Source organism: Leopardus geoffroyi, chromosome C3, assembly GCF_018350155.1.
Source record: "Leopardus geoffroyi isolate Oge1 chromosome C3, O.geoffroyi_Oge1_pat1.0, whole genome shotgun sequence".
NCBI classification, from domain to species: domain Eukaryota; kingdom Metazoa; phylum Chordata; class Mammalia; order Carnivora; family Felidae; genus Leopardus; species Leopardus geoffroyi.
In genome coordinates, this window is record NC_059338.1 from 37,245,146 (window position 1) to 37,259,071 (window position 13,926).

General features: G+C 39.3%; 1 protein-coding gene across 4 annotated transcripts in view; it reads right to left on the reverse strand.

Moving 5' to 3' along the window:
- KCNH1 (potassium voltage-gated channel subfamily H member 1) overlaps nucleotides 1–13,926 on the reverse strand; it is a 381,062-nt gene that overhangs the window by 228,074 nt on the left and 139,062 nt on the right. For all 4 annotated transcript variants that reach the window (XM_045452431.1, XM_045452432.1, XM_045452433.1 and 1 more), the window contains one exon: nucleotides 8,671–9,100. In XM_045452431.1, the coding sequence (XP_045308387.1) occupies nucleotides 8,671–9,100 (430 nt within the window). The remainder of the gene's footprint in view (nucleotides 1–8,670; nucleotides 9,101–13,926) is intronic.

Genomic DNA, 13,926 nt, shown 5'->3' on the forward strand with positions numbered 1-13,926 from the left:
CATCATCAGGGAAATACAAATCAAAACCACAATGAGATACCACTTTACACCTGTCAGAATGGCCAACATGAACAACTCAGGCAACAACAGATGTTGATGAGGAATCGGAGAAAGAGGATCTCTTTTGCATTGTTGGTGGGAATGCAAACTGGTGCAGCCACTGTGGAAAACAGTATGGAGCTTCCTCAAAAAACTAAAAATAGAACTATGCTACAAGCCAGCAATTGCACTATTAGGCATTTATCCAAGGGATACAGGTGTGCTGTTTCAAAGGGACACATGCACCCCCATGTTTATAGCAGTACTATCAACAATAGCCCAAGTATGGAAAGAGCCCAAATGTCCATTGATGGATGAATGGATAAAGAAGATGTGGTATATATATACAATGCAGTATCACTCAGCAATCAAAAAGAATGAAATCTGGCCATTTGCAGCTACATGGATGGGACTGGAGAGTATTATGCTAAGTGAAATTAGTCAGAGAAAGACAAAAATCCTATGACTTCACTCATATGAGGACTTTAAGAGGCAAAACAGATGAACATAAGGGAAGGGAAACAAAAATAATATAAAAACAGGGAGGGGGACAAAACAGAAGAGACTCATACATATGGAGAACAAACTTGAGGGTTACTGGAGGGGTTGTAGGAAGGGAGATGGGCTAAATGGGTAAGGGGCATTAAGGAATCTACTCCTGAAATCATTGTTGCACTATATGCTACATGTAGCTATAAAAAATAAAAATAAAAATTATAAATATAAATATAAAAAATAAAAATAAAGTATAAAATAAATAAAATAATAAATATAAATATAAAATATAATAAATAATAAATATAAAAATAAATGTAAAATAACTATAAATATAAAATATATTATAAAATTATTAAAATATTATTAAATTATTATTTATTTATATTTATATTTATATATATTTATATGTATATATTTATATTTAACGTATATTATTAATACATTATAAATATATTATTAAAATATATTATAAATTATTATAAAATATAAAATAAAAATATAAAAATAAATATAAAATAAATGTAAAAATATAAAATAAATAAAAAATAATAAATATAAAAATAAAATATAATATGTACATATAATTTATATATAATTATAATTATATATAATATATAAATATATATAATAAATAAATATAAATATAAAAATAAATATAAAAATAAAAATATAAAAAATAAAATTAAAATAAAAATTAAAAATTAAATAAATAACATTACAAGACACATTTTTTTAACTAAATAAAAGATGGCACTGGGGTACCTGGGCGGCTTAGTCAGTTGAGCATCCAAATCTTGATTTTGGCTCAGGTCATGATCCCATGGTTTGTAAGGTCAAGCCCTGCTTTGGGCTCTGTGCTGACAGTACGGAGCCTGCTTGGGATTCTCTCTCCCTCTCTCTGTCTCACCCCCAGTTGTTTTCTGTCTCTTTTTCTCTCTCAAATAAATAAACTTAAAAAAAAAAATAGTATTCAGAGGCTTGGGAAGGCTTGCGGCGGCTGGGCTTACCACGTCCTACTGATCACTTATATTCCACCCACATCTGCCTAAATAACCAAGAAAACCACCAGAAGATTAGCAGAATGGACTCTCCAGAGCCAAGCATAGACAAGAGGCCCACCGAAGAGGGTAGGAAGGGTGGAGAGGTGGTACGTGCTACATGGACTGGCAGGAGGGAGCAGGGGCGGTGGAGGGGCAGCCTGCCCAGCAAGGCAGAGCCCCCGAGTCTTGCTTGCAAAAGCGGAGGGGCCAGATGGAGTGAGTTCTGACAGCCAGTGGGACTTAACATCTGGAATGTTATAAGTCAACAGCTCTGCTCAGAGAGTGGGAGGGTGAGAGGACACCGGGAGGGAGAGGTGTTGAGCCCCGGAAGATAGAGCTCAGCTTGGCGGGGAACAAAGGTGCTGGCCAGCGCCATCTCCCTCTCCCATCCCCCAACTGAAACCCCAAAGGGATTTCCCAGCACCAGTTCCCAGTACCGAACTTGCTTGCACGGTGCAAACACCCAACACTGTGTTTCTGTGGATCCCTGTGGATCCATCCCTCCAACAGGTCTGCCTGCCTCCCTCCCAGTGCTGCAGGGCCCCTCCCACAGGGGACCACCAATGGCAAAGAGAGGTAAGCCTGCCCCTCCAGCCCCTGTGCACCTTGTGGATCTACCCCAGCTAAAACACCAGATCCCATCAAAGCAGTGCCACAAGCCTGGCAGTGTGCAAGTAGCCCAGACAGGGGCCACACCATTCCACAGTGAGTCCTGCCCCTGGGAGAGGGGAAGATAAGGTTCACACCAGTCTGACTGTGGCCCCAGTGGTGGGCTGGGGACAGACATCAGGTCTGATTGTGGCCCCGCCCACCAACACAAGTTACTCCAGACAGCACAGGGGAAGTGCCCTGCAGTTCTGCGCCACCCCAGGGACTATCCAAAATGATGAAACAGACGAATTCTCCTCAAAAGAAACTCCAGGAAGTAGTGACAGCTAACGAATTGATCAAAAACAATTTAAGCAATATAACGGAACAAGAATTTAGAATAATAGTCATAAAATTAATCACTGGGCTTGAAAAAAGTATAGAGGACAGCAGAGAATCTATTGCTACAGAGATCAAGGGACTAAGAAATAGTCATGAGGAGCTAAAAAATGCTATAAATGAGGTACAAAATAAAATGGAGGTGACCACAGCTCTGATTGAAGAGGCAGAGGAGAGAATAGGTGAATTAGAAGATAAAATTATGGAGAAAAGAGGAAGCTGAGAAAAAGAGAGATAAAAAAATCCAGGAGTATGAGGGGATAATTAGAAAACTAAGTAATGCAATCAAATGGAACAATACCCGTATCATAGGAATTCCAGAAGAGGAAGAGAGAGAGAAAGAGGCTGAAGGTGTACTTGAACAAATCATAGCTGAGACCTCCCCTGATCTGGGGAAGGAAAAAGGCATTGAAATCAAAGAGGCACAGAGAACTCCCTTCAGACATAACTTGAATCAATCTTCTGCACAACATATCATAGCGAAACTGGCAAAATACAAGGATAAAGAGAAAATTCTGAAAGCAGCTAGGGATAAACATGCTCTAACATATGAAGATAGGCCAATAAGACTAGTGACGGATCTATGTGCTGAAACTTGGCAGGCCAGAAAGGAATGGCAGGAAATCTTCAATGTGATGAACAGAAAAAATATGTATCCGAGAATCCTTTATCCAGCAATTCTATCATTTAGAATAGAAGGAGAGATAAAGGTCTTCCCAAAACAAACAAAAACTGAAGGAATTAATCACCACTAAACCAGCCCTACAAGAGATCCTAAGGGGGATCCTGTGAGACAAAGTACCAGAGACATCACTACAAGCCTGAAACCTACAGACATCACAATGACTCTAAACCTGTATCTTTCTATAATAACACTGAATGTAAATGGACTAAATGCTCCAACCAAAAGACATAGGGTATCAGAATGGATAAAAAAACAAGACCCATCTATTTGCTGTCTACAAGAGACTCATTTTAGACTTAGACCTGAGGACACCTTCATATTTAAAGTGAGGGGATGGAGAACTATCTATCATGCTACTGGAACTCAAAAGAAAGCTGGAGTAGCCATACTTATATCAGACAAACTAGACTTTCAATTAAAGGCCGTAACAAGAGATGAAGAAGGACATTATATAATAATTACAGGGTCTATCCATCAGGAAGAGCTAACAATTATACATGTCTATGTGCCGAATATAGGAGCCCCCAAATATATAAAACAATTAATCACAAACATAAGCAACCTTATTGATAAGAATGTGGTAATTGCAGGGGACTTTAATACTCCACTTACAACCATGGATAGATCATCTAGACACAGGATCAATAAAGAAACAAGGGCCCTGAATAATACATTGGATCAGATGGACTTGACAGATATGTTTAGAACTCTGCATCCCAAAGCAACAGAATATAGTTTCTTCTCAAGTGCACATGGAACATTCTCCAAGATAGATCACATACTGGGTCACAAAACAGCCCTTCATAAGTATAAAAGAATTGAGATCATACCATGCACACTTTCAGACCACAATGCTATGAAGCTTGAAATCAACCACAGGAAAAAGTCTGGAAAACCTCCAAAAGCATGGAGGTTAAAGAACACCCTACTAAAGAATGAATGGGTCAACCAGGCAATTAGAGAAGAAATTAAAAAATATATGGAAACAAATGAAAATGAAAATACAATAATCCAAATGCTTTGGAATGCAGCGAAGGCAGTCCTGAGAGGAAAATACACTGCAATCCAGGCCTATCTCCAGAAACAAGAAAAATCCCAAATACAAAATCTAACAGTACACCTAAAGGAAATAGAAGCATAAAGGAAATAGAAGCATAAAATACACTGCAATCCAGGCCTATCTCCAGAAACAAGAAAAATCCCAAATACAAAATCTAACAGTACACCTAAAGGAAATAGAAGCATAACAGCAAAGACACCTCAAACCCAGCAGAAGAAGAGAAATAATAAAGATCAGAGCAGAAATAAACAATATAGAATCTAAAAAAACTGTAGAGCAGATCAATGAAACCAAGAGTTGGTTTTTTGAAAAAATAAACAAAATTGATAAACCTCTAGCCAGGCTTCTCAAAAAGTAAAAGGAGATGACCCAAATAGATAAAATCATGAATGAAAATGGAATTATTGCAACCAATCCCTCAGAAAAACAAGCAATTATCAGGGAATACTATCAAAATTATATGCCAACAAACTGGACAACTTGGAAGAAATAGACAAATTCCTAAGCACCCACACACTTCCAAAACTCAAACAGGAAGAAATAGAAAACTTGAACAGACCCATAACCAGCAAAGAAATGGAATCAGCTATCAAAAATCTCCCAACAGGGGCGCCTGGGTGGCGCAGTCGGTTAAGCGTCCGACTTCAGCCAGGTCACGATCTCGCGGTCCGTGAGTTCGAGCCCCGCGTCAGGCTCTGGGCTGATGGCTCAGAGCCTGGAGCCTGTTTCCGATTCTGTGTCTCCCTCTCTCTGCCCCTCCCCCGTTCATGCTCTGTCTCTCTCTGTCCCAAAAATAAATAAATAAACGTTGAAAAAAAAAAAATTAAAAAAAAAAAATCTCCCAACAAATAAGAGTCCAGGACCAGATGGCTTCCCAGGGGAGTTCTACCAGACATTTATTTTTTTTTAATTTTTTTTTTTAATGTTTATTTATTTTTGAGACAGAGAGAGACAGAGCATGAACGGGGGAGGGGCAGAGAGAGAGGGAGACACAGAATCTGAAGCAGGCTCCAGGCTCTGAGCCGTCAGCCCAGAGCCCGACGCGGGGCTCGAACTCACAAGCTATGAGATCGTGACCTGAGCCGAAGTCGGACACTGAACCGACTGAGCCACCCAGGCGCCCCTCTACCAGACATTTAAAGCAGAGATAATACCTACCCTTCTCAAGCTTTTCCAAAAAATAGAAAGGGAAGGAAAACTTCCAGACTCATTCTATGAAGCCAGCATTACTTTGATTCCTAAACCAGACAGAAACCCAGCAAAAAAAGAGAACTACAGGCCAATATCCCTGATGAATATGGATGCAAAAATTCTCAATAAGATACTAGCAAATCGAATTCAACAGCATATAAAAAGAATTATTCACCATGATCAAGTGGGATTCATTCCTGGGATGCAGGGCTGGTTCAGCATTCTCAAATCAATCAATGTGATACATCACATTAATAAAAGAAAAGATAAGAACCATATGATGCTGTCAATTGATGCAGAAAAATCATTTGACAAAATTCAGAATCCTTTCTTAATAAAAACCCTCGAGAAAGTTGGGATAGAAGGAACATACTTAAACATCATAAAAGCCATTTATGAAAAGCCCACAGCTAATATCATCCTCAATGGGGAAAAACTGAGAGCTTTCCCCCTGAGATCAGGAACATGACAGGGATGTCCACTTTCACCGCTGTTGTTTAACATAGTGTTGGAAGTTCTAGCATCAGCAAGCAGACAACAAAAGGAAATCAAAGGCATCAAAATTGGCAAAGATGAAGTCAAGCTTTCACTTTTTGCAGATGACATGATATTACACGTGGAAAACCTGATAGACTCCACCAAAAGTCTGCTAGGACTGATACGTGAATTCAGCAAAGTCACAGGATACAAAATCAATGTACAGAAATCAGTTGCATTCTTATACACTAATAATGAAGCAACAGAAAGACAAATAAAGAAACTGATCCCATTCACAATTGCACCAAGAAGCATAAAATACCTAGGAATAAACCTAACCAAAGATGTAAAAGATCTGTATGCTGAAAATTATAGAAAACTTATGAAGGAAATTGAAGAAGATATAAAGAAATGGAAAAACATTCTGTGCTCATGGATTGGAAGAATAAATATTGTTAAAATGTCAATACTAACCAAAGCTATCTACACATTCAATGTAATCCCAGTCAAAATTGCACCAGCATTCTTCTCAAAGCTAGAACAAGCAATCCTAAAATTTGTATGGAACCACAAGAGGCCCCGAATAGCCAAAATAATTTTGAAGAAGAAGATGAAAGCAGGAGGCATCACAATCCCAGACTTTAGCCTCTACTACAAAGCTGTCATCATCAAGACAGCATGGTATTGGCACAAAAACAGACATAGACCAATGGAATAGAATAGAAACCCCAGAACTAGACTCACAAAAGTATAGCCAACTAATCTTTGACAAAGCAGGAAAGAATATCCAATGGAAAAAAGACAGTCTCTTTAACAAATGGTGCTGGGAGAACTGGACAGCAACATGCAGAAGGATGAAACTAGACCACTTTCTTACACCATTCACAAAAACAAACTCAAAATGGATGAAGGACCTGAATGTGAGACAGGAAACCATCAAAACCCTAGAGGAGAAGCAAGAAAAAACCTCTCTGACCTCACCCACAGCAATTTCTTACTTGACACATCCCCAAAGGCAAGGGAATTAAAAGCAAAAATGAACTATTGGGACCTCATGAAGATAAAAAGCTTCTGCACTGCAAAGGAAACAATCAACAAAACTAAAAGGCAACCAACGGAATGGGAAAAGATATTTGCAAATGACATATTGGACAAGGGGCTAGTATCCAAAATCTATAAAGAGCTCACCAAACTCCACACCCGAAAAACAAATAACCCAGTGAAGAAATGGGCAGAGGACATGAATAGACACTTTTCCAAGGAAGACATCCAGATGGCCAACAGGCACATGAAAAGATGCTCAACGTCGCTCCTCATCAGGGAAATACAAATCAAAACCACACTCAGATACCACCTCACGCCAGTCAGAGTGGCTAAAATGAACAAATCAGGAGACTATAGATGCTGGCAAGGATATGGAGAAACGGGAACCCTCTTTCACTGTTAGTGGGAATGCAAACTGGTGCAGCCACTCTAGAAAACAGTGTGGAGGTTCCTCAACAAATTAAAAATACATCTACCCTATGACCCAGCAATAGCACTGCTAGCAATTTACCCAAGGGATACAGGAGTACTGATGCATAGGGGCACTTGTACCCCAATGTTTATAGCAGCTCTTTCAACAATAGCCAAATTGTGGAAAGAGCCTAAATGTCCATCAACTGATGAATGGATAAAGAAGTTGTGGTTTATATACACAATGGGATACCACTTGGCAATGAGAAAGAATAAAATATGGCCTTTTGTAGCAACGTGGATGGAACTGGAGAGTGTGATGCTAAGTGAAATAAGCCATACAGAGAAAGACAGATACCATATGTTTTCACTCTCATGTGGATCCTGAGAAACTTAACAGAAGACCATGGGGGAGGGGAAGGAAAAAAAAAAAGGTTAGAAAGGGAGGGAGCCAAAACATAAAAGACTCTTAAAAACTTAGAACAAACTGAGGGTTGATGGGGGGGTGAGAGGGAGGGGAGGGAGGGTGATGGGTATTGAAGAGGGCACCTGCTGGGATGAGCACTGTGTGTTGTAATGGAAACCAATTTGACAATAAATTTCATATTTTAAAAAAATTAAAAAAATATTCCTAGGAGCATTAAATTAAATTTTTCATTAAAAATATCCAAAAGAAATATGAAATTAATTATAATGGGATATTTTATTTAACCCCCTATATAAAAATATCATTTCGACATATAATAAATATAAAAGATAATTAATGAGATAGCTAACATTCTTTTTTTCCATATATTCTTTCTCTGATACCATAAGGGACTGTGCAGACCTAGAGCTGTATTTAAACAGACGTGGAAAGACTTTTCACAATTCACTGTTCTATGAGCAAGCAGGTTATCAAGTTGTATATGATGATTTCATTCTAACTTTATTAGGTAATAGTAGTTATCTCTGAGAAGTAGAATTTCATTGGTCTCGATTTTCTATTTAATATTTTCTAAATATCTTTAATATTTTCTAAATATCTTTGCAGCAAACATGCAATGCTTTAATTATCAGGAAAACTTTAAAGCTCATCTAAAAAAAAAAAAAGAACAGAATGTGGCTTATTTTAAGTCATTACACCCTGATCCTGTGAGCGTTGTAGCCATCACCCTATTTCCAACCAATAGAAGTTATGGTGAAACAGGATGTCCCCTGCCCATCCCCCACCCAGCCCCAGCAACTGTCATACTTACAGCCAATCATCATGATGGCCACTGCAAAGATTTTCTCGATGTCTGTGGATGGGGCAATGTTTCCAAAGCCCACGCTGGTAAGGCTGGTCATAGTGAAATACAACGAGGAGATGTAGACGGAATTCTTGCTGGGACCACCTTCCCACTTCCCTGAGCCAGATCCATTAAACTGGTAAGGGGTGCCAATGTCCATCGCCAGTTGGTAGAGCCAGCTGTTGTTGCGGATGGTCTTGGTGTCTTCATCAAAGATCTCGTAGTCCCCAATGCTGTACCAGATGCAGGCCATCCAGTGAGCAGCCAGCCCAAACACACACACCAGCAGCACCAGCACAGCGGCTCCGTATTCAATGTAGTGGTCCAGCTTACGGGCCACTCGCCCAAGACGTAGCAGCCGGACAACCTTCAGTGAGCTGAATAGGCTGCTGATGCCCTGGGAGAAGAGGAGCAGAGCATGAGGGCCAAGAACCAAAGATACTAATACTCCTTCCCTCCTCCCTGCCTGGGCTGTTTCCTTCAGCACGTTGTGTTTCCACAAGATGCAATATTGTGCAACCCTTTAAAAAATGTTTTAACATAAGTCATGATATGGAGAAATGCTCATACATATTTGTACAGTTATGCATAATACAATTCGAATTTTATTCCAAGGTATATGAATTTCCACTTGCTTTTTACCATTTCCATTAAAAAGCAGATAAAAAAAAGACAAGCAAGACAAATAAAATTAGATTTTTATTCTAATTATATTATGATAAGTATACAAATATATATGAGCATATTTCATACCACTACTATTTTAAAACAATTTTAAGGGTTATATAATATTTCATATTAAGTAATATGAAATATTTTAAGAGTTGTATAATATTTATTTCATATTGTATAATATTTCATTCTAATTATACTGTACATAAGTGTACAAATATTTATGTATTCAATAAATGGCTAGGGAACACACATAGAAAAGTAAGATATTAATAGTTGTTACTGCTGCATTGTTGAGTTATGGAATTACAGAATATTTTTTGTTATATTTGTATATATTTTTGTTACATCTAAATATACTTACTCAATTTCTAAAATTGAAATTGTTACTTTTACAGTTAGAAAAAATATGTATTTAAAAAACAAACAGTTTTAAAAAGATAAAAAAGTATTAAAGACACAATTGAGAAGAATAAAAAGCTAAGATTCTGTTTTCTCAGGAGAGTTACAAATTCTTGGAAACTACATCACTCCCATCAGGCCAGGGATTATACAATCAGACACCATATATTCAAACACAATCAAGGAATCTCCAAGCTACAAGGAAGCTTCCAATTTCACCTGATCAAGCCTCCTATCATCCTGTGGACCCTGGCAGCGCATGTCTAGTCTCCAAATAGTGGTTCTCCAAGGGAATAGCAGTAGTGGAAAGAACACCAGAGTAGAAATCTGGAAAACAGGTCTGAGACTGAAGTAAACCACTAACTTGCTATATGAATTTGGACAAGTCAATTGCCTCTCTCATCCAGACAATTGCCTCTCTCATCCCAATGAGGGAAGTGGACTAGAGGAAATGTAACATTATAGAAGCCACTGCATTCAAAATCCCCAAATTCCTATAGCTTTTCCTACTTCCATGAAAAAGGAAATAAACAAGCAAACAAAATAGAGACATCTCTTTGCACCACAACCGCAGTCTCCCTCACACAGCAAAAATCCAACAGCAGGATGATGTCCTTCACCAAGCAGAATGAATGACTTTTCACCATTCTAAACACTGGACAGTTTCCAGGTCACTGCTAGTCTCTCTTGCTCCCTGTTCCCTTAATAACAACCCCCAAGGGTCAGGTTATGTCACAGACAGAAGGAAAATGTGTAAATGCTTTCTGATGACCTGTTGTCAGAGGCTCACCAAGGCTGCTTCCTCTTCCTGGATATCTCCCAGCCTCTTCCCATCTCGGTGGGTCTTTGAGACTGGTTCTCATCAATGGATGTGAGGTGAAATGTGTATCATTTCCAGGTCAAGGCAGTTAAAAGGAAGTATGCTTTCCCTTCCCTTTGACATACCTTCCAAATGAGGCTAGTGTGACCCCGAGGCCAAGTAATAAAGATGGTGGACATACAGCATGGAAGAAGCCTGGGTCCCTGAAAGACTATGTGGAACACCCTCTCCTTCCCAATCAATCTGAATCATATTATGACGTGAATGAAAAAAGAAACCTCTGAAACAAGCCACCAAAACTCTGGAGGATATTTGGTACAGTAGATATTATTAGCCTTCCCTGATACGTGAACACACAAACTGTATGTAGCATAGCCTTGTCCATAAAGACCACAAATCAGGCTGCCACACAAATTACTTTTGTTGAGGTGAGAGTGGGGAAGATGGGATTTATTGCACCTTATTTTTTTTTTTTTTTGGTTTGGCTTTTTTTTTTTCAAATTTTTATTTAAATTCTAGTTAGTATTGCACCTTTTAAAAAATAAACAACAGTTTTGGAGCCATAAAACTTACAATAGAAATAAGCACTTCTTGCCCAACATACATCAGCAAATAAGTAATAATGGATTTTTCTAAGCCACGAGACTACATCCCCAGGGTCAGCTATCCAAATTGCTAACTCTGACAAAGTTTACTTTTGGCATGTCCAGTACTCATCCCCTGGGTCCCCTTTTCCCTCCACGTGCTTTCCTCAAAAACCTGCCATGCAGAAAAGGCCAAGAAACCCCCCCCCCCCTATTAAGGTACAAACGACTTCTGAGAGTAAATGGATATCCTCTCTCCAGAGGGCATCTGCATTTTAACAGAGGGAAACTAACCTCCAATAGTAGAATTAAAAGTACCTACAGCCTGGATGAAGGAGATATTCTGGGAGGCAAAGGAGCCTTTCTGATGACTCAGAAACCAAACACGTGTAAGCAGCCACCTACTCTCCACCTGTTCATAAAGAGGTTACTGAGATCATCTTTCAACAGCAGATCTACCATGAAGCAGAACTTATTACCCAGGGCAAAACTGCCTTGTCATTTTTCCCCACTCAGATTCAATTCAAAGCAACATTTAAGGAGAACCTACTATGTACTCCTTGTGCTAATACCACAGGGCAAAGATTAAAATGATGCTGTCTTTGTCTTCCTGTTCACTGTTATGGCTGCAGTGCCTGGCATGGGGAAGAGGCTTGATAGGAAGAAAGAGGAGAGGAAGTAAGAGCACAGTAACTAGTGCAAGAGGCAAGATACAATACTTCTATCTCACAGTCACAGAACCTGATTGCTGAGAGGGAGAACAGATGTCATCCAGTCTAGCCCTCCGAGTCCAGGGATGCCTTCTAGAGCTCCCTAAGGAACGGTCATTCAGCTTCTCCTCGAACTCCCCCCTTAACCACTTCACATCTCTAAGATGCCATTCTGGCAGTCAGTCACGGACATGAATGACTGTGCTCCCATGACCCTTCGTATCTCCCTCTGCTCCCTCCTCCCTTCTCCCTCCCCTCCCAATGGCCACACAACACATGCAACCACACTACCCAAAGGCCTGCTCTTCTATAGCCTTACACCCCAGACGTCTTGAGCTTCCCGCATGGTGGATGCACACTTCCATCTCCGTGCCTGCTCGGACTAGTCCCTTAGCCCAGAATGCCCTGCTCCTCCCTTTCTACCAGCCGGTATACTAGTTATCCTTCAGGTCTGCCACTGCCTCTACCCTAAAGCCTTCCATGTCTACCCTGGACTCACAACCAGTTGCTCACCCCTCTATGTGTCCACAGTATTCTGTATCCATTACCAACCGAACACGTTGCCTTGGCCCTATAGTTTCCCCAACCACAGCAGGTGCTACATCTTCCTGAAGACAGAAGTCATTTGCTATTCACTTTAGAAGCTTCCTGTATTGGGCTAAATAGTGTCCCCACCAAATTCATGTCTCTCCCAGAACCTCAGGATGTGACCTTATTTGGGAAACAACCCCTTATTTGGGAAAGGGGTTGTTGTAGGTATAGGTGGTTAAGATGAGGTCATATTTAATCCAGTATAACTGATGCCCTTATAAAAAGAGAAGAGTTGGACACACAGAGAGAAAACCAGGTGTTTTTTTTTTTAACCAATGCAGAGATTGGAGTGATGTGTCTTCAAGCCAGAGAATGCCAAAGAACAGCAGCAAAACCAGAAGCTAAGAGAAAGGCATGGAACAGATTCTCTCCTAGAGCCTTCAGAGAGAACACAGCCCTATTGAAACTTTGACTTCAGATTTCTAGTTTCCAAACTGTGGAAGAATAATTTCTATTGTATTAAACCACTCAGTTTGTGGTAATTTGTCATAGCTGCCCTGGAAGACTAACATACCTACACAGGATCTAAAGCCAGCAGCTTCTCAGAAAAGGTCTGAAACATTTTCTAAATTGAATTGAAGAGTTTGGATTATTAAGGAATTCTTTCTCATTTTAAGAGGTCTCCAGAACAATATAAAATAAACACTTCCTCATCGTGTTATTGATCTGTATACGCTGATACTCTATTACACGGTTTTGTGTAAGTTGTCTGCTATTACACGAATTCTAGCTATTTAAAATCATTTCAAACTATTAGTTTGTGTGGTTTTTCTTCCTTATTTGCTTCAAGTTCTGGATGGGATAAACAGAATACTCTAAATTTTTTTTTTAATTTTAGTATGCTAAAAACATGATAGCACCATATGGTAGAGAATCACATTTCCCCAGGAGTTTCTTGTATCAGAAAGCCTATCTCACATTCCAGATTGTACCAGAAAGTTCTCTATCACAACCTTAAAATTATGAAGAACCAAGACTTTCAAGCTGAACTAACATGGATGAAGGGATGGTGAGAACCCATGCCATCCTCATCACCAAAGGCCAACAACTATGACTACAAGGAAGACTTCTGAAACCTCAATAAACTCAGCTGTAGTGATATTGATGCAATTCAGATTGAAATGGACATTTGGCAATTATCTTATTCAGACAGTATGTGAACTATCGAGTTTTACCTATTTACCCAGACTAAATAAATCATTTTGTTAACTTGAGCTATCTATACGTTACTTTCTCAATTAGCCAGATTCATCAACTTTTGGTTCATATTTTCATCTGCCATATGTATTGATATAACACTGTCACAGACTAATGACAATGTGCTATTGAAAAGATCTACCCAGTCTTTCAGGTCCTTGAATAATTTCCCTGGGGTGGTGACATGATGGCATCCATAACAGATTCTGCAGGCAAACTTGATTTTTTTATTGTGTTCAACCACACA